Consider the following 22,823-nt stretch of genomic DNA (forward strand, 5'->3'; position numbering starts at 1 on the left):
CCATGGATGGAATGTGAGTCCCAGGGATGGAGTGTGAGTCCCCAGGGATGGAGTGTGAGTCCCCAGGGATGGAGTGTGAGTCCCAGGGATGGGATGTGAGTCCCAGGGATAGGGTGTGAGTCCCATGGATGAGGTATGAGTCTCAGGGATGAGGTGTGAGTCCCAGGGATGGAGTGTGAGTCCCAGGGATGGAATGTGAGTCTCATGGATGAGGTATGAATCTCAGGGATGAGGTGTGAGTCCCAGGGATGGAGTGTGAGTCCCAGGAATGGAGTGTGAGTCCCATGGATGGAATGTGAGTCCCAGGGATGGAGTGTGAGTCCCCAGGGATGGAGTGTGAGTCCCCAGGGATGGAGTGTGAGTCCCAGGGATGGAGTGTGAGTCCCATGGATGGGGTGTGAGTCCCAGGGATGGAATGTGAGTCCCAGGATGGAGTGTGAGTCCCCAGGGATGGAATATGAGTCCCAGGGATGGAGTGTGAGTCCCCAGGGATGGGGTTGTGTCCCAGGAGTGGAGTGTGGGTCCCCAGGGCCAGCCAGCCCCCTCTTCATGAACTCACCCAGTGTCCCCCTGCACACACATGCTTTAGCAGATTAGGAGACCGTGAGTGTGTGTAGATGGATATGCGTCAGTTGTTAGGTGGACGAGCCACCTGAGGTGCACTCACCATGTTCTGCTGGCAGAGCCAATAGAACTGCTGGAACTTCTGCGACATGAGCAGCTGGGCACTCCCCACGGCACTCCGGATCTTCCCGAGAGCTGTGGGAAACAGGGCAGGTCAGGCCCGGTCAGCCAGGGCACAGCCCTCGCGCCTGCCTGTGGGAGCTCCTGCCCCTGAGGAGACAGACTGACTGCCGGCTCCCTTCCAGCCCAGAGAAAGCTGGAGGACAGGCAGGGGCCAGCTGTGGAGCCTCTGCTCCTGGGCACTGGGGAAACGGAGCTCAGTAACGGGGGCTGCCTGTGGGGACCCTGCTGTGGGCGAGAGTGTTCTAGTGCAGGTGCTGAGGCGAGCCGGAGAAGAGTGGGGGGCAGAACACACTGTAAGCCCTTCCTAGGTCATCTGGGCTCCAGGAGGTCCTGTGACCTTGAGGAGATGCCAATTCCTGGGCTTTGAGAAAAGTGCATTGATACCTGTCATCTCACTGGCCTTGGTCAGTCTTTGTGAACTGTGGGCAGAGATCTCATGCAGTGCTTTGAGATGCACCTGAAACATGGAGAAGCCTTGGGAGGCCACAGGGCAAGGCCTCGGGCATGGAGACTGGTCACAAGCCACACAGGCTCTCACCATCAGGCTCCCAGTGCACCTGGTATCTGCATAAAGACAACCCTGCCCATGGGGGCATTCAAAGGACAAAAGACGGGAAGACCCAGCTTGTCTGCCGCCATCCGCACCTGCTGGTCTTCATCTGCTAAACCAAATAGCAAGCTCAGAAAGTCAACAATCCAGTTTCAGCCACAGGAGGGATTTAACAAATTACCGCAAAATAAGTGTGGTCCTTTACAGATTAACTGGGCAAATAAAGTCTTGGCCAAGAAGTGTGAGGAGAGCCACGCCTCCCCAGGCACAGGGACTTTCTCACCACACCCTGCTGGCCCCACCCCTGGTGTAGTGAGCACAGTGCCGCTCTGGACACAGCGCCTTGGCGGATCCCAGCCCGCCTGGGCCCCACAGCCATGCAGGAGCCGACTGGGCCTTTCTCTCCACTGGACCGTGCATCTCTGCCACAGTCCACGTGAAGGTGCCTGCTCAGAGCTCCTCCACAGAGCATGTCAGCATGGTCACCTGGCATTCCGCCCCTGGTCACCACAGGAGTGGGCTCCTGCCCACATAGCAGGGTGCTGTGGTCTAAGTATCTTATGAGGACTTGGTTAGTACCATGGGCTCAGTGGGGTCACCTTGGTTGGGGAGTTCTGGGTGGGCCCCTTTCTGGAGCTTGTCTGTGGAGGCCCTCCCCTCATGGAGCAGGTACTCCGAGGTGCCCGTTGGTCTTCTCTTTTGCCTGTCCTCTGATTCTCTGCCCAGCATGATGACGACCCTGCACCAAGTACCTGGAGAGGCTCTGGGAGAGGCCTGTGGGGAGAGTAGCGGAGCGCGGCGGCTGGGGGTGGCGTCTGCAAGGGGAGGGCCTATTGTTCTTCCTTGGCACACTGGTAGAGAACTGAGCTTGCCCTGGCGGCCTGGCCTGGCTGGCGCCCAGCGGGGGCCATCGCTGCTCTTGAGAGGCTCAGCTTCTGGTTTGTATTCGGTAACCCGAGTGATCGGCCAAGGTTTCAGGGGCTTGCTGTAGTCAAGTTGTCCTGCCGCGGGTAGAAGCAGGGCCGAGGGCACTTGTTTGACTGACGCTGCTTCTTCAGCCTGTAATTAAACAGTCAGTGGGTGGATGAAATTTGAAGATGACTTCCTCCTGTTCACATTTCTCTTACAGTGCAATTCTGCTGGAGCACTGATAGAAAGCACTTCAATTCATGATCTTCAGCACAATGTGAGTAGACGGCGATATCTTGGCACTGATTTAATGTAGTGGAGAGTTGTTACCGAGGTATAAACTGGATGTGGCCAGGGGAGAGCAAGAGTGCTGGACAGAGCGGCTGATGGCCTGATCACTCACGGCAGAACGCCACGGCTTGGGGGTCGGGAAGGACTCTGTTACCCATAGTGTAGACGGCTTCCTACCGCGGCAGGGAGTTTGAAGTGAAAATCCAACTTTTCCTTTTCCTCTGTCCTTCCCTAATTCTGCCACCACGTAGCCATGGTTCCTCTCCGGAGCTGTGGGTAAGGACAAGTGCTCCCCGGAATAGAGATTTACAGAGACGGAGGCAGCCCTGCCTTGGATGACGAGACTTGATGGACGTACTGGCTCTTACAGTTGATTTTCCTTCCAGTTGTGCTACTTTGCTATGAAGCACCAGGACAGTATTTATACGACTCTCATGTTCCAGAATTTGAAGTGGACTTTTATAGGATCTGCAGAGTTTGAAGTGGCCATTTGTGTTCACAAACTCTCTGCTCCCAGAAGCCCCTGCCCCTCAGGCCTCCTCATCTCCTGGTTTCCAGGGCGTGCTTCTTCCCATGGCTGCTCGGTCGTGGGGTGTCAGGGGGCATCTTCAGAGCTTGCTGTGTCAAGGGATGGGCTTCGACAGCTGGATCCACAAGGCAGAAGCAGGCTGCGCTCCGTGCCCCCTGGGAATCTGGAAGCACACTGTGCGCTTGGCCATCTTGGCTGTGCGCGTGGCCATGTGTTCTGCTGGGGAGGACCGTCTGTGAGGGCCTGGAGCTGAAACGGCCTGGCTCCTCTTCAGTGCACCTGGCTAACCCTGCATTGAGTGTGTGCTTCCTCCCCTCTCAGGTCTGCCCTGTGTGCATGTCCACTGCAGCTGGGCACTCCCTTCCAGAGACGGCTGCGCTTCACCACGTAAGATGTCCTGGAGACCCAGTGCCCTGTGTCTGACCCCCTCTGGTGTTGGGGTGGCTTGAGTTCCCGAGGCACCTGGTAGTCTCAGGAGCCTTGGGTAATGAGTGCCAGGGTCCTCTCAGCTGGTCCTCGGCTGGGTGGACATGTGGGGTATTAGCCCTTGCGGGAGCTGCTCAGGACGGGAGGTTCAGCAACACTGTTCAGAGGGCTGCGCTGCACCCTCCTGCGGACCCCTGCCAGTGGCGGATCCCAGCCATGGGGTGCCTGGTCTCCACGTTCCCGTCTCCTCAGTCCTTCTTGCCCTGGGTACTGACAACGAGGCCTGAGTCCAGGACTTGATGTAAACCTGTTTGCATTTGGTGTTTTGTTAGGCACAGAGGATTAGACAAATCTAGATTCCTTCAATCAGTTCAGCGAACGGTGATCATAAAATTATAGTCGGGTGAGAATTATATCGTGCAATGGAAATTTCAATATTTAGTGCTCAGACTTTTGGTTTAATAAGACATTTAACTTAATCTTTATTTTTAAAAGTGCTGAGACCAATGACTCTATCTATTGCTAAAATTGGGACTAGAATTGGAGGTTGCTTACCTTCTAAAAATTATTAGGGAGATATCTGAACTTGATTAATATTGTGCCAGCCTCACGTGCTAAGCATGCCGATGAGAGATGTGACGTGCTCCTGTCACCTCTGCCGGCCTGAAGTGGGAGACTGCAGACATGGAGGGGGCCACAGAGTGCCCAGTCTCCCAGGCTCACAGCAGTGCAGTCATACTCCGCGAGGTCACTGACCTGACATCTGTAGACTGAGGCTGCACAGACACTGCAGCCCCATGCCCAAGGACAAGGGGTGACTCCTTGGGATCTGGGAAGACGTGGTTCCACAAGGTGTGACGAATGTCTGTCTCGCTGGCCTGGACTGCTCCTCACCAGCAGGGTGCTGTGTGCCGGGCCACTGGAGTGACCGTGCACCCCCCACTATTAGTGATGGCCAATGTCGCCCATCACAGAGGCCTGTCCAGTCCTTTGGGACTCCATGGTCCAGGGGAATGGAGCCACAGGGAGCCACACGGACTCTGAGGAGGCACCTAGCCAACCTCTCTGTCGGGTGGTTGTGAAGGGCGATATTTGAAGAGCAGGTGACAGGTCCCAGCCCCAGGTCTGTGCCTCTGCCTGTCCCTGAATCTCTCTTTCTGTTCTGCCTGGCCCTGCTTGACCAGAGTCCTTCAGAGCCCCTCACAGAGCCACCTGCTCCAGGAAACCACCTGGACATTACCCCACCTAAAAACACCTCAGATCTCTGAGGCTTAGGCCCCTGGTCTGCACTTTCTGATCACGCTGGTATTTTGCACTTCCTGCAAACAGTTGCTCCTGGTCTCCTTTCTCCCGTGTTCAGGTTCTGGGCCGGGCCTTCCTCCAGGTCAGGTTCTGTGCTGCGTCCCGCTCGCTGGAGAGTGGCTTACCCACAGCGAGTATTCCTTCAACATTTGTTGAGTGTGCACCTCCCCGAGAGCCCAGAAGACGTTAACCAGTTAAAACCCGCCTGGGGAAACAAGTGCAGGCAGGGGCTCAGTCAGAACCCGTCAGGCACCGGGGAGCACCCGGGGAGCTTGCACACTTCTTCCAGGGATGATGGCTCCACTGCTGACCGGGGTCCGGTGGAGGCCAAGCCTGCCCGGCAGATGGAGTGGTCCTGGCATCGCCCAGAGCCCCTCTTGCCGCCCCGTGTTGTGGTACTAAGGAAGCCTCCTGCAGTCCTGGGTCCTTACTGCGAGAAAGAACCAGTGTCCAACTTTCCTCCCATTCCCATGGCCCAGGCTGAGGGACCCAAGTCTGTGGGACTTTCTGGAGCAGATGGGTGGATCACAGGAAGCTGTGGTTAGGGAGGGGGTCCTTGTCTTCTGAAGAAGCAGAGGAAGGTGCACCAAGAACCCTGGGAGGGAGGAGGCATCACAGGGGGAGGGGGAGGGGGGGAGGAGTCTCAGCAATGGAGCATTTTGACTCAGTAGCTTTGGGGGCCAAGCAGCACGGCCCTGAGCCAGACGGCACCCCTCAAGACCTAGCTCTGGCTCCAAGAATAGTGGTGCATTTGGGGTGTGGTGTCAAGTGCCTTCCTTGCCGTGTGGGCAGTGACATCTGCTCATCTCAGGGGCAGGAGCCTCCAAGCGCCTGGGTGAGCACTAGCACACACCTGGTGTGCAGCAGTCTCCAGTAAGTTCTGCCCTAGTGGTGTCCTTTTTATAAAAGGATCCTTTAAAACAACCGTGATCCATGGCAAGGGATCAAAATCAGAGGATTCAGGAGGTGTGGGGAAGAATGACCCAGCCAGTGCCGCGCTGTTGTCTTACAGATACAGCAGTGGCCATGTTCAAAGCCTGGTATTTGCACATTCAAAGCTAGAGCAGAATGTATGGAACATTTCCCAAAAGGTGTAAGTTCCAACGATGTCGGAATAAAGCGTCATTGACATTTATGGGGCCGTGGACGGGGTGGAGGCCTGGCCACCACTGTCTCCTGAATCGGCCAGTCCACTCTGCTCCCCCTCCTGCCTCCTCTTGCTCCCAACCACTCTCCGACCCTGCGGGTGGGATGGTTTCTTTGAGGGAGGCGAGGTGGGTGGGGCAGGAGTTGAGAGTCGGGTGCTGTCTCTTTCCAAGGAAGCAGAGGCCTGGGTGAGCACAGGGTATTGGGGACAGGTCTGCACTGGAGACCCGTGGCTGGGGACATCAGAGTTCCAGCAACCCCATGGCCAGAGCCCCTCCTGGGAGCTGAGAGTTGACCCTTTGCCCCCCACTGCTTCCTTCCACGCGCAATGCCAAGGCAGGCTTTTATCAACGGGGTCAAGTCAGAGCATTCTCCAAGGTCAACAGAACCGGTGAGCAGCAGGGAGAGAGCCATCCCTCAGGAGAAGCACCGGCACCGACCATCTCAGGTTCAAGCTTCCAGCCAAACAGAACCGCCCTGGCACACGCACGTGCACACACACACACACACACACAGGAGCCTCGTGGCCCCTGCCAGGCCACCGCTCTCCCCGCCCCCGCTCTGTGTCCCTCACCATGTCCCCTTCCTGCTCCTCGGCCGCCGGGCACTTACTGTCTTCGCTGAGGTCGTTCTCCTCCGCTTCCCCCTCCATCTCCTTGCACCAGCCTTCCATCCTCTTGGTCTCCGTGTGCAGCAGTTTCAAGAACCAGGAGCCGTCCCTGCGGCACGGGGACACCCTTCCAGTGTCCGTGGCCTCCAGGGAGGGCTCCAGCCACGGGTCAGGCGGGGGCAGGCTGGCGGTGTCCACCTGGGTCCTGTAGTCCTCCCTGTAGCTGAAGAGGCCCTGCGTCCGCACAGTCCGCACCGCCCCGTACTGCGTCGGGGTGCTGGGCTCCGAGTGCCGCTGGAAGGACGAGCCGAACTGGAGGCCCTTGTCCTCCATGGTGATGTGTCCCGGGAAGCCCTCCAGCTCCAGGTCGGCCTGGACAGCAGCCGTGACGCTGTTAGAGCGCTTGAAGCGCCCGTGCCTGGAGGGGAGAAGGGGACAGATGGCAGCCTTCCCCGAGACAGCAGAGGAACACCCAGCCCAGCAGGGCCCCGGGGCACCAGGGCGCCCGACTGTCCAACACTCTGCTGTTTCACCTCTGCAGAACCCTGGGTGCTGCAGGTGGCCAGCGCGAGCACCCCTCACCCCACCACGCCCAAGGAGTGCCCATCAGATTTAAGTGTGTTGGGTGACAGAATGACGGTCACACTTTTTATATCTGCACTTGCTCCAGACATAGGCCTGAGCCTGCTGGCTTCCACCTGCACCTCCATGCAGGAGGACGCCCCAGGGGCCCTCCCGTGGGCCTCGTTCTGCAGCATGCCTAGAGTCCATGACTTCCAGATCCCACTCCATGGCTTGAGTGGCCCCGCTGTTGGGACACCTCAATCTTGTCCCCATCAGCTCTCACATGCAAATCACAAACTAAGCCTTACTGACAGGTGTTTCAGGAGCACGTTCATTGTACCTCTGTGACACAGATCTCCACCTGGCCAGTTGTAGAAATGATTGGCAGGAGCCAGCACATAATGAGAGACTAGATATGGCTGGGTGAGAGCTATGTGTGTCTGTATGAGTGTCTGTGTGTCGAGTGTGTGGTGTGTGTGGCAGGCGTGGTGTGTGTGGATGTCTCTGCAGTGAGTGTGGGATGTGGGGTGTGTGTCTCTAGGATGTGTGGTGTGTGTGCGTATCTCTGTGGTGTGTGCATGTGACTCTGTGCTTTGTAGGTGTGTGTATGTGTGTGTGTGTGTGGATGTGTGTGTGTGATGTGTGCCTGCGACACTGGTGACCACAGCTACAGGACTAGAGGTAGTAAAGGTGCGACTTAATTCATTGCCTGAGGCACGGGGAACAGGGACAGTTTGCAGATACTCTTTGAGGTATACCTGGAAACTTGGAGGTGCTACCTTTGGTTCTGTAATCCCTGGACCCAGGACTTCCTAGAGGGAAGGCCACAGCCCAGCACATGCACAGGCCCTGAAGTGTGCGGTGTGGCTCTATGAACCTGTTCCTGTAGATGACACAGCCCAGCACTGTGCCCACAGGCCCTGAAGTGTGCTGTGTGGCTCTATGAACCTGTTCCCTGTAGCTGATACAGCCCAGCACTGTGCCCACAGGCCCTGATGTGTGAGGTGTGGCTCTATCAACCTGTTCCTGTAGCTGACACAGCCCAGCACTGTGCCCACAGGCCCTGAAGTGTGAGGTGTGGCTCTATCAACCTGTTCCTGTAGCTGACACAGCCCAGTACTGTGCCCACAGGCCCTGAAGTGTGAGGTGTGAGCTCTATCAACCTGTTCCTGTAGCTGACACAGCCCAGCACTGTGCCCACAGGCCCTGAAGTGTGCGGTGTGGCTCTATGAACCTGTTCCTGTAGATGACACAGCCCAGCACTGTGCCCACAGGCCCTGAAGTGTGTGATGTGGCTCTATGAACCTCTTCCCTGTAGCTGATACAGCCCAGCACTGTGCCCACAGGCCCTGATGTGTGAGGTGTGAGCTCTATCAACCTGTTCCTGTAGCTGACACAGCCCAACACTGTGCCCACAGGCCCTGAAGTGTGAGGTGTGGCTTTATCAACCTGTTCCTGTAGCTGACACAGCCCAGCACTGTGCCCACAGGCCCTGAAGTGTGAGGTATGAGCTCCATCAACCTGTTCCTGTAGCTGACACAGCCCAGCACTGTGCCCACAGACCCTGATGTGTGAGGTGTGGCACTATCAACCTGTTCCTGTAGCTGACACAGCCCAGTACTGTGCCCACAGGCCCTGAAGTGTGACGTGTGAGCTCTATCAACCTGTTCCTGTAGCTGACAGAGCCCAGCACTGTGCCCACAGGCCTTGAAGTGTGAGGTGTGAGCTCTATCAACCTGTTCCTGTAGCTGACACAGCCCAGCACTGTGCCCACAGGCCCTGAAGTGTGCAGTGTGGCTCTATCAACCTGTTCCTGTAGCTGACACAGCCCAGCACTGTGCCCACAGGCCCTGAAGTGTGAGGTATGAGCTCTATCAACCTGTTCCTGTAGCTGACACAGCCCAGCACTGTGCCCACAGGCCCTGAAGTGTGAGGTGTGAGCTCGATCAACCTGTTCCTGTAGCTGACACAGCCCAGCACTGTGCCCACAGGCCCGGAAGTGTGAGGTGTGGCTCTATCAACCTGTTCCTGTAGCTGACACAGCCCAGCACTGTGTCCACAGGCCCTGAAGTGTGAGGTGTGAGCTCTATCAACCTGTTCTTGTAGCTGACACAGCCCAGCACTGTGCCCACAGACCCTGAAGTGTGACGTGTGAGCTCTATCAACCTGTTCCTGTAGATGACACAGCCCAGCACTGTGTCCACAGGCCCTGAAGTGTGACGTGTGAGCTCTATCAACCTGTTCCTGTAGCTGACACAGCCCAGCACTGTGCCCACAGGCCCTGAAGTGTGAGGTGTGGCTCTATCAACCTGTTCCTGTAGCTGACACAGCCCAGCACTGTGCCCACAGGCCCTGAAGTGTGACGTGTGAGCTCGATCAACCTGTTCCTGTAGCTGACACAGCCCAGCACTGTGCCCACAGACCCTGAAGTGTGAGGTGTGAGCTCTATCAACCTGTTCCTGTAGCTGACACAGCCCAGCACTGTGCCCATAGGTGCTGAAGTGTGAGGTGTGAGCTCTATCAACCTGTTCCTGTAGCTGACACAGCCCAGCACTGTGCCCACAGGCCCTGAAGTGTGACGTGTGAGCTCTATCAACCTGTTCCTGTAGCTGACACAGCCCAGCACTGTGCCCATAGGTGCTGAAGTGTGAGGTGTGAGCTCGATCAACCTGTTCCTGTAGCTGACACAGCCCAGCACTGTGCCCACAGGCCCTGAAGTGTGAGGTGTGAGCTCTATCAACCTGTTCCTGTAGCTGACACAGCCCAGCACTGTGCCCACAGGCCCTGAAGTGTGAGGTGTGGCTCTATCAACCTGTTCCTGTAGCTGACACAGCCCAGCACTGTGCCCACAGGCCCTGAAGTGTGACGTGTGAGCTCTATCAACCTGTTCCTGTAGCTGACAGAGCCCAGCACTGTGCCCACAGGCCCTGAAGTGTGAGGTGTGAGCTCTATCAACCTGTTCCTGTAGCTGACACAGCCCAGCACTGTGCCCACAGGCCCTGAAGTGTGACGTGTGAGCTCTATCAACCTGTTCCTGTAGCTGACACAGCCCAGCACTGTTCCCACAGGCCCTGAAGTGTGAGGTGTGGCTCTATCAACCTGTTCCTGTAGCTGACACAGCCCAGCACTGTGCCCACAGGCCCGGAAGTGTGAGGTATGAGCTCTATCCACCTGTTCCTTTAGCTGACACAGCCCAGCACTGTGCCCACAGGCCCTGAAGTGTGAGGTGTGGCTCTATCAACCTTTTCCTGTAGCTGACACAGCCCAGCACTGTGCCCACAGGCCCTGAAGTGTGTGGTGTGGCTCTATCAACCTGTTCCTGTAGCTGACACAGCCCAGCACTGTGCCCACAGGCCCTGAAGTGTGAGGTATGAGCTCTATCAACCTGTTCCTTTAGCTGACACAGCCCAGCACTGTGCCCACAGGCCCTGAAGTGTGAGGTGTGGCACTATCAACCTGTTCCTGTAGATGACACAGCCCAGCACTGTGCCCACAGACCCTGAAGTGTGAGGTGTGAGCTCTATCAACCTGTTCCTGTAGCTGACACAGCCCAGCACTGTTCCCACAGGCCCTGAAGTGTGAGATGTGAGCTCTATCAACCTGTTCCTGTAGCTGACACAGCCCAGCACTGTGCCCACAGGCCCTGAAGTGTGAGGTGTGAGCTCTATCAACCTGTTCCTGTAGCTGACACAGCCCAGCACTGTGCCCACAGGCCCTGAAGTGTGAGGTGTGAGCTCTATCAACCTGTTCTTGTAGCTGACACAGCCCAGCACTGTGCCCATAGGTGCTGAAGAGTGAGGTGCGACTCTATGAAGCCTGTTCCCTCTGCTGACAGTGTGCACTCTTCTGGACATGTGCTAACACTGCCAGTGGTTGCACAATGGCAGGAACTTATCGGTGAGAGACCACACAGCCTTCTGGGGTCTTCAGTGCCCACTCTCACTCCGTTTGAAGAGGTGAGAAGCAGGTGCTGCACCCTCATCCCCTTTTCTTCCTTCTAAGGGACTTTGTCCTCTTGGGTGGCCTATTCCCGCCCCTGAGGACAAGATACAGGAGCAGGATAACTAGTGTTCAGTGAAGTAAATGGCAAAGGGCTGCCACAGGGCCCTGTCTCCAGAGTGGCAGTAGCTGCAGAAGCAGTGGGCTGGCTTGGGCGGCCAGGGTCACGTGCAGTGCTTGGGGCACCCCTATCCTGAAGAGCTGAGTTACCGTTTTTCGTCTTCTACTTGCACTCCAACAGAGTGGTACTCCCGCAGGCCTCGGCTCTCCGTGTCCGAATCCGTAGCCGTTTCCACCTGATTCAACACAGAGTATCCGTGTTAGAGCTGAAACCCGGGTACTCAGCCAGGGGGAATGTTTGCTGTTCTTTTCTGTAATTAATTGTGCACTGGTTTAATTAATGCAGAAATGCACTAGACCCAGTGAGACCCCGGAGGGGAAGTGCATTCACATGGGTGTGATCATGTTGCTACTGTGTCCCACCAACTTTTACAGAACTATTGAACTCAGGTCTTCTGTTCGATGTATGCCAACAAAATTGCTCCACTCAGCTTAGGAAGAAAACAGACTTTTTCGACTGCATGGTTACAGACTTGGACGCGCTTCTCACCCCCTACACTGCAGGCAGTCAGTACAGCATGAGCCAGGCAGGGCTAACGACAACAGTAAGCATTTAATAGGATTATACTGATGGCTGCATCCACATACAGAGACACAGAGACCAAGCGTCTGTCAGAAACAAGAGGCGAGCTCTCACCGGCTCCTGCACACGGCTGTCATTCCTGCCTGCTAGGACCGCCAGAGCAACTTGGCCCTGCCCCAAGTACTCCCCAACCCGCATGGACTTCCGTGACCTTCAGTCTCGTCAAGGTGTCACCTGAGGATATCCTAGCAGACATTTTTCTAAAAAACGGCCACAGAATCTCGGTATGTGAAGTGCGTGAAGCCAAGCCTGGCCGAGCCACAGGGCTCCTCCAGGCACCGAGGAGCAGCCCTACCTTCCTGTCCTCATGCAGACACTCCCAATCGCACCCAAAGGACTTCTGACCCCCATCTGAAATGTCCACAACGAAGTTTTAAAAAGCATGTTCAAAACAACTGTGCTTGTTGCTACCAGCAGGTGGAAAGCGTCAATCAAAGCTGACATCCGCCAGCAGAGCAGAGTTGCTCTCTGAAATCCTGCCGTCACTGGACTGTCCTCGGCTGACCCTGTGTGAACAGTCTGAGGCTCTGTGGCAGGAGGCGGAGGAGGGTCCCACATTCGTGGGGTAGGCCTGTGCCCCAGGTGTGGCCCAGGGTCCTAAGCACTGCGGCAAGTCGTCCACACCGTGACCCTGGTGCTCCCGTGGGGCTGGTTGGGGAACCCAGAAGGAAGGTGAGTGACTTGCTTGGGGTGCTCCTGGGGCTCTGCCCTGGGAACCCTGCTCTGAACCCACAGCTGCTGGTTCTCCTGAGCAGAGGGAACATGGGAGACTCCTGCCTCTGACTGGCGTATTTCCAGAATATATGCAGAAACTAGACCTAATTCATGTGCTGACCACTGGAAGAGGAATTGCTTACTATAGGAAGAAAATTCTAGAAGAAAAATTCCCACCTTCCTGTTAGGACATGCCCTTCTCCTTCCGGCCCTACGTGGGTCATAGCTTCATGACGTCCTTTCTTTCTGGACATGGAGATTATTGAGGCTTTGCACAATAAGATCGTGATAGAATCATTGTTCCAAGTCCCGTGTCGGGACGTGGCATGGCCTTGAGCTCCAGTTGCTCAATATTCCACCTGAGAAATGTGACCTGATTTACTTGATCAGTCTTCAGTGAAAGGCACTTGGCTATTTCTGGTGTTTTGTCACATTGATGCTACTGTCAAGCCTCGTTAGTGCTGGGGACACGGGCAAACCTTGAGGACCTGGGAAGTGACCTGGCTGTGGGGTCAGAGGAGGTTGCCTTCAGTCGTTTTAGCAGATATTGCCAAATTTGACAGAGGAATGATGTGGTGAAACGAAGGCACAGATCTGTACTTTTAGAGAGATTTTGGAATAAAAAGAGCCCATAATTGTATCATAAAAAAAGTTGAGGGATTTTTCCTACATGAATCTACTCCTAGGGTTGTAGCCTAAGGAAATTGGTCTTGAATTCTGACCTCAGTGTGCGGTCTTCACCATGGGGTCATTTATAAGGGGCAATACGGGGAACACGGGCTGGGGCAGGAGCAAGGTACGGTGGCTCATGGCATGGAGCGCTCACGCCAGGTGCGGGCAGCGCAGCCTAGTGGTGCCATGAGCAGCAGTCAGGACACATGGGGGCACACAGCACCACATCCACAGACACCACATCACACACTCTTGACTTCCCCCTTTCTTTGGGCTTTGAATTTCGTGGTTGATGGTGAGCTAGGGAAAGGCAGCTCTTGGAACCGGCCAGGGTCTGCAGATGATGGCTGTGCTGAGGCAGGAAAGGCTCTTGAGTTTGCGTCTTGGCTTCTCGTCTGAAAACAAGGCAGATCCTGCACCTCATGGGACAGATGTGAAACCCAGGGCGAAGCTCAGTCAGGGAGGTCTGCTGCACCTAGTGTCCCTTGTCCTTTCACCTTGACTTTTAGGACTGTCAGGAGAGTCACGCGGACATTCAGTGACAGCCAGGCACAGTTGACAGCTCAGAACCTGAAGATCTGGGAAGTCAAGGGCCGGGATGAGCAGGGTGAAATCACGTGTGGCAGGAGCCGGACCCCTGTCAACCTCAGAGACCCCTGGCGGAAGGGGTCATCCTGCCAGTAGAAAGCAAGCACAGGTAGGGCAGAGAGGAAGAATGCCCGTCGGCACGGTGCAAAGGGGGCTCCAGGTCTTCCCCAGGAAATGCTGGCTGGACGAGTGGGTGGGTTCCGAGTCCTGGAAGACTCGTGGGTCTTCATTTCTACAAGACCCCCCACTGGGAGAGCTGTTTGGGACAGGCGGATCAGCAACACCACTCTTCCAGTGGACCCCATTGGAGAGAAGGCTCCCTGACTGGGAGGAAGCCAGACAGGCGAACAAGCAATTGCCCAGTGCCTGGCAGGCGCCTTCACCAAGGGACTCCCAGACAGCCACCACAGCTCTCCCTGGGCTGAGCTGGAGCCACGAGGAGGGGCGGCAGGAGGGCGCTGGCACACGCCATCTGTGTAAGAACGAGGGGTCTGGTGGGGCTGCCACGTGCACGTGAGCCCCTGCATGAGCGTGTGCATGTGTACGTTCTCCCACGCATACATGGGACATATGAGTAGACCCACACATGTGCACATGCACTATGTGTCCACATGGATGTGTGTGTACATCTGTACACGTGCAGGTGTGCACCTATCCTTGGGTGCATCTATGTAAGTGCACAAGTGTGTATGTCAACAGGTGTGTACATGCACGGTGTGTCCACAAGGATGTGTGTGTGTGCATCTGTACATGGGTGCACCTATCCTAGGCTGCATCTGTGTAAGTGCACATGTATGTGTGTGAACAGGTGTGCACGTGCACTGTGTGTCCACATGGATGTGTGTGTGCATCTGTACATGTGCAGGTATGCACCTACCTTGAGTGCATCTGTGTAAGTGCACACATGTGTATGTGAATGTGGTGAGCCGTTTCTGTGAACTGTGGCCGCCATTACAAGATGGCGCTGGTTTCCCCTGTAGTCTGTGACAAACAACTCCTTATTTTGGGAGAGTTGGCACGTAGCTGTAAATCACCCTATGAGAAAGATCCACGTGGCAGTTCTGCATTGGGGCTTTATCTGCTTTATTAAGGCTGGGGCACGTAGTAGTAGTAGTAGTGGTAGTAGTAGTAGTAGTAGTAGAAGTAGCAGTAGGAGTAGAAGTAGAAACTAAAAGACATGTCAAAACAAAGGCCTAAATAAACAGCTGGAAGAAGAAAAAGTATCAAGGACCTGAATAAACTGCTGAGAGAAGATTCCCGAGTTGCGTCTTCCTTGCGGGCAAGGGGTCGCGACATGTGAACATGTGTGCACATGCATGGTGTGTCCATCCGTAAATGTGCATGCGTGCCTCTATCCTTGGCTGCATCCCTGTGTAAGAGCACATGTGTGTATGTGAATAGGTGTGCACATGCACTGTGTGTCTACGTGGATGTATGTGCATATTTACATGTGCACGTGTGTACCTATCCTTGAGTGCATCTGTGTAAGTGCACTCATGTGTATGTGAACATGTGTGCACATGCATGATGTGTCCATGTGGATGTGTGTGCATCTGTACATGTGCCTGTGTGCATCTATCCTTGGCTGCATCCCTGTGTAAGAGCACATGTGTGTATGTGAACACGTGTGCACATGTACTTGTGTGTGTGTGTGGATGTATGTGCTGTGTACCTGTGTGCACACACATGGAGTGATTTTGATGGGGGACAAGCTGCCCTCTCACCTCTTGCACGTGGACCAGGCTTGCAGCCAAGTCACGGCTGGTCAGCTCAGTCGGATCCCCAGCTTTCTGCAGGGATCTGGGAGAGCAGACGTGGGTGGCTGCTGGAGCCATTCACCAGAGCTCAGATCTGGAGTCGCTCCCCAACCAGCCCGTCTAGCTCCACCCTTGAAGTCTTCCACTCTGCCAGGCAGGTGTGTGGCTTTGATATGAGCTCATTCCATCCCCTGAAGACTGATGTGAAGTCCAACGTTTAGTGTGCTTTTCCAGCTCTCTGCCCCAGGTGCCTGGGCTACAGCACAAGTAGCTACTGATCAGGCTGCAGGATGGGGACATGGGACGCAGGGAGGACAGGGTGGTGGAGCCCAGGGTCCTCCATCTCGTGGGACACTCAACCTGGCTGGTCACGTGGCTTCAGGGTGGCTCCCTGACTCTCATAGCCTGTGGGGTATGAGTGATGCCTTGCTGACGTAGAGATTCACTTGGGCTTGTGTGACCCCAGGTTTCCTGTGCTTTAAACCAGCGTGCTTCTACCAGCTGGAAGTCTGGGCACAGCTTCACACACACGTCCACACACAGAAGTGCAAACCTTTGTCATAGACACACCTGGACGACGAACAAGGCAGGGCAAAGGCAGAGCAGGGGCCCTGCTTCAAGGAAGGAAAGCAGGGCCACCCGAGCCTGGGTTCCAGGACTGACCACGGCTCAGTGTTCCTCACGGGGACTGATCTGTGCGCAGCAGAGCTCAGCTGCCTTTTCCCAGGGGCGTCTGGCCTAACGGCCTTCGCACGTCCCTGGGGTGGACTTGTGCCTGGCATCGGCTACCTGAGCGATGGGGGCTTTCAGCTCACGTCTGGTCTGAGCTGGGCAGGGAGGGGGACAGGGTGACAGGGGGTGGGCTGAGTGGGACCCAGCTGGACTTCACGCTGGTGGAGCCCAGAGGCACAGCTGAAGTCCTGAATCCGTCACTGCTGCTGAGTGTCATGTGATGCCTGTGAACCTGGGAAGCTGTCACTTTAGAGCCGGTGCCAGGCTGAGGGCATGAGCTCTCAGTACCATAGCATCCGAGGGACACAGATCGTGCGGCCAGTCCAGTTACGTGCCGGACAGAGTGCCAGCCCCCTTCTCTATAGGCTCAGGGTTCCAGAGCAGGGCAGGTGGCTTTGGGACCAAGGTGTGGGATGGCCCAGGGACGTGGTGCAATCCGTGTCTCTGTGGGAAGCAGAGTGGCTCTTTCCTGGGGGGGGCACCTCGGCTAGTCACTCACCCTCCGGACCCTCGGTTTCCCCATCCTGGAACACAGGGCCACTGTGATGATGGAGGAGCATGTGCCAGGGAGTGGGGATGCTCTGGGCCGTGCCCACACTGTCTCTAGTCCCTCTGGTGCCCATCAGTCTCCGCGGATGACCCTTAGCCTGCTGAACGTGCCCGCGCTCCACGTCTGCACCCTGACCCTGAGCGCTCCCTGGTCCTGCTTCTCTAACTCTTGGCTATTTTCTGTGTCCTGATGCTCCGTGTCTCTGGCTACACTTTCCTTTAACCTTCCATGGACTTCATGTTGGCAGTTGCCGGGTTAGGAGCTCACAGCTGTTGCTGTCTCACCACCACAGACAGTGGGATTGGCCGTCCAGCGTGTCCTTGCATTCACACCTCTCTCCCCACTTGCTGTCCAGCACTCGCCGTCCACACACCTGCCCAGCACTCGCCGTCCACACGCCCCTCCACTCACCTGTCCAGCATTCACTGAGAGGTCACTATGTGCCAGGCACTGTGCTGGGTGCGGGGAGGGGGCAAGAGGAGGAGCACGGGCCCAGCCTTCGTGGACTCTGGTCTGGGAGGGCCGTGGTGAGAGGCTGCAGGTGGGGGCTGAGCTGTGGGAGGCGGAGCAGCTGCTGAGCCAGAGTGGGCATGGACCCAGCTGACCCAGGAGGAGGCAGGCTGGTGTCGGGGCCACCTGACTGGGTGGGCCCGTGAGGTCACGTCCTCATTTCCTGATGGGGCTGTTGAGCTGCATGTCAGGAGGGGAACTAGCCCCTGGCCAGGGTGGTGGGTGCACTGGAGGACACTGTGTGAGAGAGCCCGCAGGGCAGCAGGCCATCCCCTGGTGATCTGGGGACCTCAAGTCCCTATGATGAGGTGCCCAGAACTGGAGAGTTGGGGAATGCGCCTTGCTTCCACCCTCCTGGGCCAGGGCCAGGCCCGGGGCTCGGCCGAGCGCCTGCTCCTTCCCTTTACGTGGGCCGGCTGGCGTCCTTGAGGATACATGTGGAGCACCCAGCGGAGAGCCTGGCACATAGGGCCAGGACAGAGTGACAAGAGCAGTCGTATGAAGACCCAGAGAGGGAGGTGAGAGAAGTCATGCGTGCCGGGCGTCGGAGATGTTTGGTACTTACATCTGACCTTGGGTATGGATGATGCTCTGGGAATTCAGAATCCTAAACAAAACAACGAAGCCACAGTGTGGAGACCCGGCTGGGGACCAAGGCCAGTGGGCCAGTGGCCCCTGCGCTCTGCCTGTCCCCACCAGGCCTCGCACACAGGCACCCTGCGGGGTGGGCCCTCACTCCCAGCTCCACACACCTCCTCCCCAGGAAAGGGTGCAGGGCCGTGCGCTCCTGGTCTCAAAGCCCCCGGGACACAGGCTGAACAGAGGAGCAGAAGGTGGCCTGGGCCACAGAGAACGTGGCCAGCCACCCTGCTTGACCATGTCCACGGGGCCCTGAGGGATATCAGCAGGACAGTGAGAAGTCCATGTCCCCAACTCCTGGAACCCAGTGCCAGCACTGAGATGACCTAGACTTGCTGACTGGGCCAGGCCAACAGTCCAGCTCGCTGGACTCAGAGGACACACATGGTGGGTGGGGATCTTGGGTAGGACCCGGGGCCCAGATGCAGGGTGGGTCGCCCGTGAGCGGGTGCATGGGTGCAGCAGAGGAGTGGCCGCCTGTGGGAGCACCCTGGTTACACCTGCCCTGCGTGGCACCCAGCGCTGCGCCTGGGTGGCTCCCCGCTGCCCCTTTCCAGCACCCTTTGGGAGATGAACAGCTTTTGAAAAACTGGACCTAAGCAGGAAGCCCCCTGGTTCCGCACCACGATGGCCTCCTCTCCACACTGTCCACCCGTCCAGTGACCCTGGCCATCGCACCACTCGGGGCCCCAGGAGGGCGCAGTGTGGAGCCCGTCTCCTGGGTCTCCCTGGGGCCGGCTCTGCTGCCAGGCCGCCCATCCTCCACTCGCAGGCTCGCAGCCGGAGTGCAGCTGGGCCCTCCGTCTCCGCTGCCAGCTGCGGGTGGCGTGAGCGCGAGGACGCGCAGCAACTGGCTCCCTCACCTGTTCTAGGCCAGGCGCCTGGGCTGGCAGGGAGCCTACCTGGACCCCGATGGAGGAGCAGCGGCTCTTGAGGAGCTCCTCAGCCTTGGACACCAGGATGGCCTTGTCGCTGGTCCGCACAGAGCTGCCCTGGCTGTCAGCCTGGCGCTGGGCCGCGGCCGTTTCTAGGGCTAGACTCATGGCCTTGTTGCTGTCCAAACTGTCCGTGGAGTTGTAGAGGCTGGGGCCATCCTGGGGCCATGGGGACATCCTCTGGGCACGGCTGTCCTGGTAGGCGTCTTGGGTGGACTCAGTGCTGCTCTGGGCTGTCACGGAGATCAGGGGCTTGGAGGTGGTCCGAGGAGGCACCGGAGGGGGTGTCTTCTTGTAATTTGTATAGGAGACCGCTGTAAGAGAAAGAAGCCCGGTCAGGGCACACACGGCCCGTCGGCATCTGCTGTGCACCTTCCACACGCGTCAGCCGCGACCCGAGCCAGCCTGTCTGGACCCCTGGCCTCAGGAAGCAAAGCATTTGGCTTCCGTATTTATGGGCACAGCCCTCGATGCTGCAGAGAGTCTGCACCATGTATCTGTAAAGAGAAAAACTGCAAAAACACCTCGAGTCTAGCAGCAGAGACGGGACTGAGGTCAGAGTGCATGAGGAGAGGTCGGCACAGGTGGGATGCTGGGCGTGGCCACGGTTCAGTGAGGTCCTGGTCCCGTCCTCTCTCCCGGGAACCCGAGGGGGTTTCAGGTGTAGCAGAGAGGGGCAGGAGGCTGGGCCGCAGCCCAGCACCTAGTCATCATGCATGCAGTGAGCCACACCTCTGTGGCATTCGGGATGTGCTGCAGGTCCGGGCTGAGCAGGGAGCCCTGCACCTGAGGAGCGGCAGGGAGTCGGGGTCCTCTGCTCCCAGACTTCTGCCGTGAGAACCAGTGCTGCTCAGCGGGGCCTTGTCCTCCTCCCCCAGGGGACACCTGTGATGTCTGGAGAGGAGTCATGGGCCAGCCCTACACGAGGACCTCGCTGCGCCACACCTCAGCAGGGCTGAGGCTGTGGAACAGGCAGGCCGTGTCATTCAGGGTGCCACGGGGCTTCTGAGCAGGGGACGGAGCACGGTACTCCGCGGCTCTTGGCTCCTGTGACTCTCCTCTGGAGACTCCTGCCCTCCTAATCAGGCCTCTTGGTGAGCTCGCTTAACCCTCCTCATAGGGTGGGCCATTTAAACGCTGCCTTTTATCAAGTTGGTTGGTTTATTCTGTGGTATTAGGGGTTTGACCCAGGTGCTCTACCCCGAGCCACATGCCCGGCCCTTTCTATTTCTTATTTTGAGACAGGGTTTTGCTAAGTTGTTTAGGGCCTTGCTAAGTTGCCGAGGCTGGCCTTGAACTTGTGATTCTCCTGCCTCAGGCTCCAGCACTGCTGGATTACAGTGGTGTGTCCCTGCACCCAGCCTACGTTTTTCTGAACCGTGTTGCAGAGTATAGGTCCAGCAGGGCCCAGAGCTGTGAGGACATGAGCAGAGGAGCGGTGGGCAGTGTGGACAGCTCATGGACGGGGCCTCCTGCGCCAGTACTGGCAGCCGGGGCCGTTTCTCGCAGCTCCTCTGTCCTGGTTGTGGGTGGGAGGGGAGTCTGCAGCCTCCCTCCACCCAAGTGGGTCCACGGATCCACAGGAAGCACGCAGGACTGTGGGCAGTGCTTTCGGCCACACTCGGATCCCGCCGTCCGTCTCCCTGGCGCTCTCAAGCAGGAAAAGGGACTCAGAGAAGCCTCACATTCCCGCAGCAGCGACGGTGGCAGGGACCGAGCCAGTTTGAGGAGCACAGTGCAGCGCAGCGTGGCTGTCTGTCTTCACAGGGCTGAGCTGCACAAGGAGTGGCAGACATCAGGACCAGGGCTCCCTTGGAGGGTGCCAAGGACCCCACACTGGCAGGCGAGTCAGAGGAGGGGAAGGTCCTCGCCAGGCCTTCCTGAAACGTGGGCCTGGTCCTCGCTGTCCTCCGCGGCTCCCATGACACATCTGGTCACAGGTGCGGTCGAGTTCCAGTAAAACAGAAAGAGCCTGAAACTGGAAAGACCACTGCAGCTTCCCTCCTGCGTGGAATTGTTGTGAACTGATGAGGGATTCCCGGGTGTCCTGCGGAGCTCTGAGCTCCCAGGAAAACCACACACATGCCCGCGAGGTGTCCTCAGTCACCACATTCACACCCACACGGGGAGGGAAGGTGCATGTCTTTCCATTGTGAGGAGAAAAACTGTCTCGAGCACATTCCTGAGTTGGCAGAGGATGGAGGCCGAGCTGGGAGGGAGGAGACCAGGCCTGTGTGTGGAGAGCCGGGCTTTTGCTTGCCCTCAGGATCCCTGAGACTCGCCCGAGAGTGATGGCTGAGGACAGGTGCTCCCTGCCAAGTGCCTTTCCTCTTGGGCACCCTGAGGCCAGGGCGGTAGCTCTGTGTCATCCAGGAGACGGTACCTGCCCCGCGGTGGGTGGAAGGAACCCTGCAGGAGATGTGGGTGGACAGGTTTCTAGGAAGTTCCATAAAAAGAGAAGTGTCCACACGGAGAGGAAGCCAGGCGGGCCAGCCTCCTCTCTGCTGAGCAGGGCAGGCGGGAAAAGGAGTGGGAAAGCCGCGCCCTCCTGGATGTGTCTGGGTCAAGTTGCTTTTTGGAAACTTCCTGAATAACTTGCGCCCAGCCCTGGAGCACTTGGATATGGGGAGGAGCCTCAGCGGCCAGCAGGGTCTGCAGAGGACAGGGAGAGGCGGGAGACGCCTTGAACGCACACATGGGTGCCGCCATTCCATCTGAAAGGCTACAACGTGGGCGGCTCTGTCCCCCAGCAGAGTCCCTGGTGACACTGGAACGAGCTACATGTCTAAAGCAGCTGAACATCTAGGCACAACTGGTGTGGGGTGCCTCTGCCAGGCCGGCCGCGTGTCTCTGCTCAGGAGTCAGGTGGAGCGCCGCTGCAGGCTGGTCACGGCAGGGCCACACTGGACAGTCCTGACGGACAGCAAGCTTGGCTGTGAAACGGCCACGTGAGTACAGGTCCAGCGGCTCGCTCTCTGCATGATGCACAGCAAGCAGAAGGGACTGTAGGACTCCTTTGGGTCTTCAGAGGGTTGGGTCAGCAAAGGCACTGAGGGAGACGAGGGAGCAGCGTCTGGTGTGGGAGGAAGTGAATCAGAACAAAACGTCACAGATGGCCCCCACCCAGGCTTTCACGTGACCTCACGTGAGCCCAAGTGTCGATCACCACTGCTCTGAACATGTGCTGGCCCATCTGCACCTGGAGTCCTGGACACCGTGTCTGTATCCCGTCCTTGAAAGTCATTTGCAAGCCAACAAGGAAACTTGAAAATCAGCATTCTGTGGTTCAAAGCACAAAGGCATCATCAAGAGAGAATGAGCTCCGAGTGGCCAGCTTCACTCCTCTGTTGAATGAGAGCCACACTTGGGAGGGTAGCATGAAAGCCATCAAGCCGTCAAGTCGTGAATGTCTAATGAGAGAACGAGTCCAGAGAAACGACTCTGAGTTTAAAGATGATTTGATGCTTTAATTAATGTTAGTCTCAAAACACAGTGTGAATCAAACAGGACTCAATGCACAGACACACTGTTCCCTAAAGTTACCAGCAATGACGTGGCCACGCTGGGGCTGGCCACCGAGGAGTCTGTGGGAGCAGGTGAATCAGTGGACCGTACCGGCTAACCTGCACTTGGCCTCTCCTGGACAGGGAGGTCCAGCCGTGACAGTGCCGATCCTTCCAGACACTCCTGTTTTCATTTCAAATATTCAAAAATCGCATAACACAGACAGAACCTTGCTCAAGTTTTTCTGAAGAAAAACTGGAAATAAACCCACCTCTAATGTGAGTTTGCCAGCTCTCCAGGCTCTGAGGTCTGAGGGCCACATGGCCCAGGAGGGGCCCTTCCCAGTGACAGCTCACACAGAACAAAGTCATGGCAGGGACGAAGCAGAGACCGAGGCTCACGCCTTGGGGCACAGGGGCTCCCTCCCAGGCTCATTCAGGGACGCG

General features: G+C 57.2%; 1 protein-coding gene across 1 annotated transcript in view; it reads right to left on the reverse strand.

Annotated features, from left to right (window-relative positions):
* Positions 1 to 22,823, reverse strand: part of Dlgap2 (DLG associated protein 2) — a 243,944-nt gene that overhangs the window by 10,392 nt on the left and 210,729 nt on the right. Inside the window, exons 8-12 of the mRNA XM_077792488.1 lie at positions 18,841 to 19,187; positions 17,865 to 17,906; positions 11,284 to 11,369; positions 6,513 to 6,928; positions 668 to 759 (exon numbers count right to left, since the gene is read on the reverse strand). Of these exons, the coding sequence (XP_077648614.1) occupies positions 668 to 759; positions 6,513 to 6,928; positions 11,284 to 11,369; positions 17,865 to 17,906; positions 18,841 to 19,187 (983 nt within the window). The remainder of the gene's footprint in view (positions 1 to 667; positions 760 to 6,512; positions 6,929 to 11,283; positions 11,370 to 17,864; positions 17,907 to 18,840; positions 19,188 to 22,823) is intronic.

This window comes from Urocitellus parryii, chromosome 14 (genome assembly GCF_045843805.1).
Source record: "Urocitellus parryii isolate mUroPar1 chromosome 14, mUroPar1.hap1, whole genome shotgun sequence".
Lineage (NCBI taxonomy): Eukaryota > Metazoa > Chordata > Mammalia > Rodentia > Sciuridae > Urocitellus > Urocitellus parryii.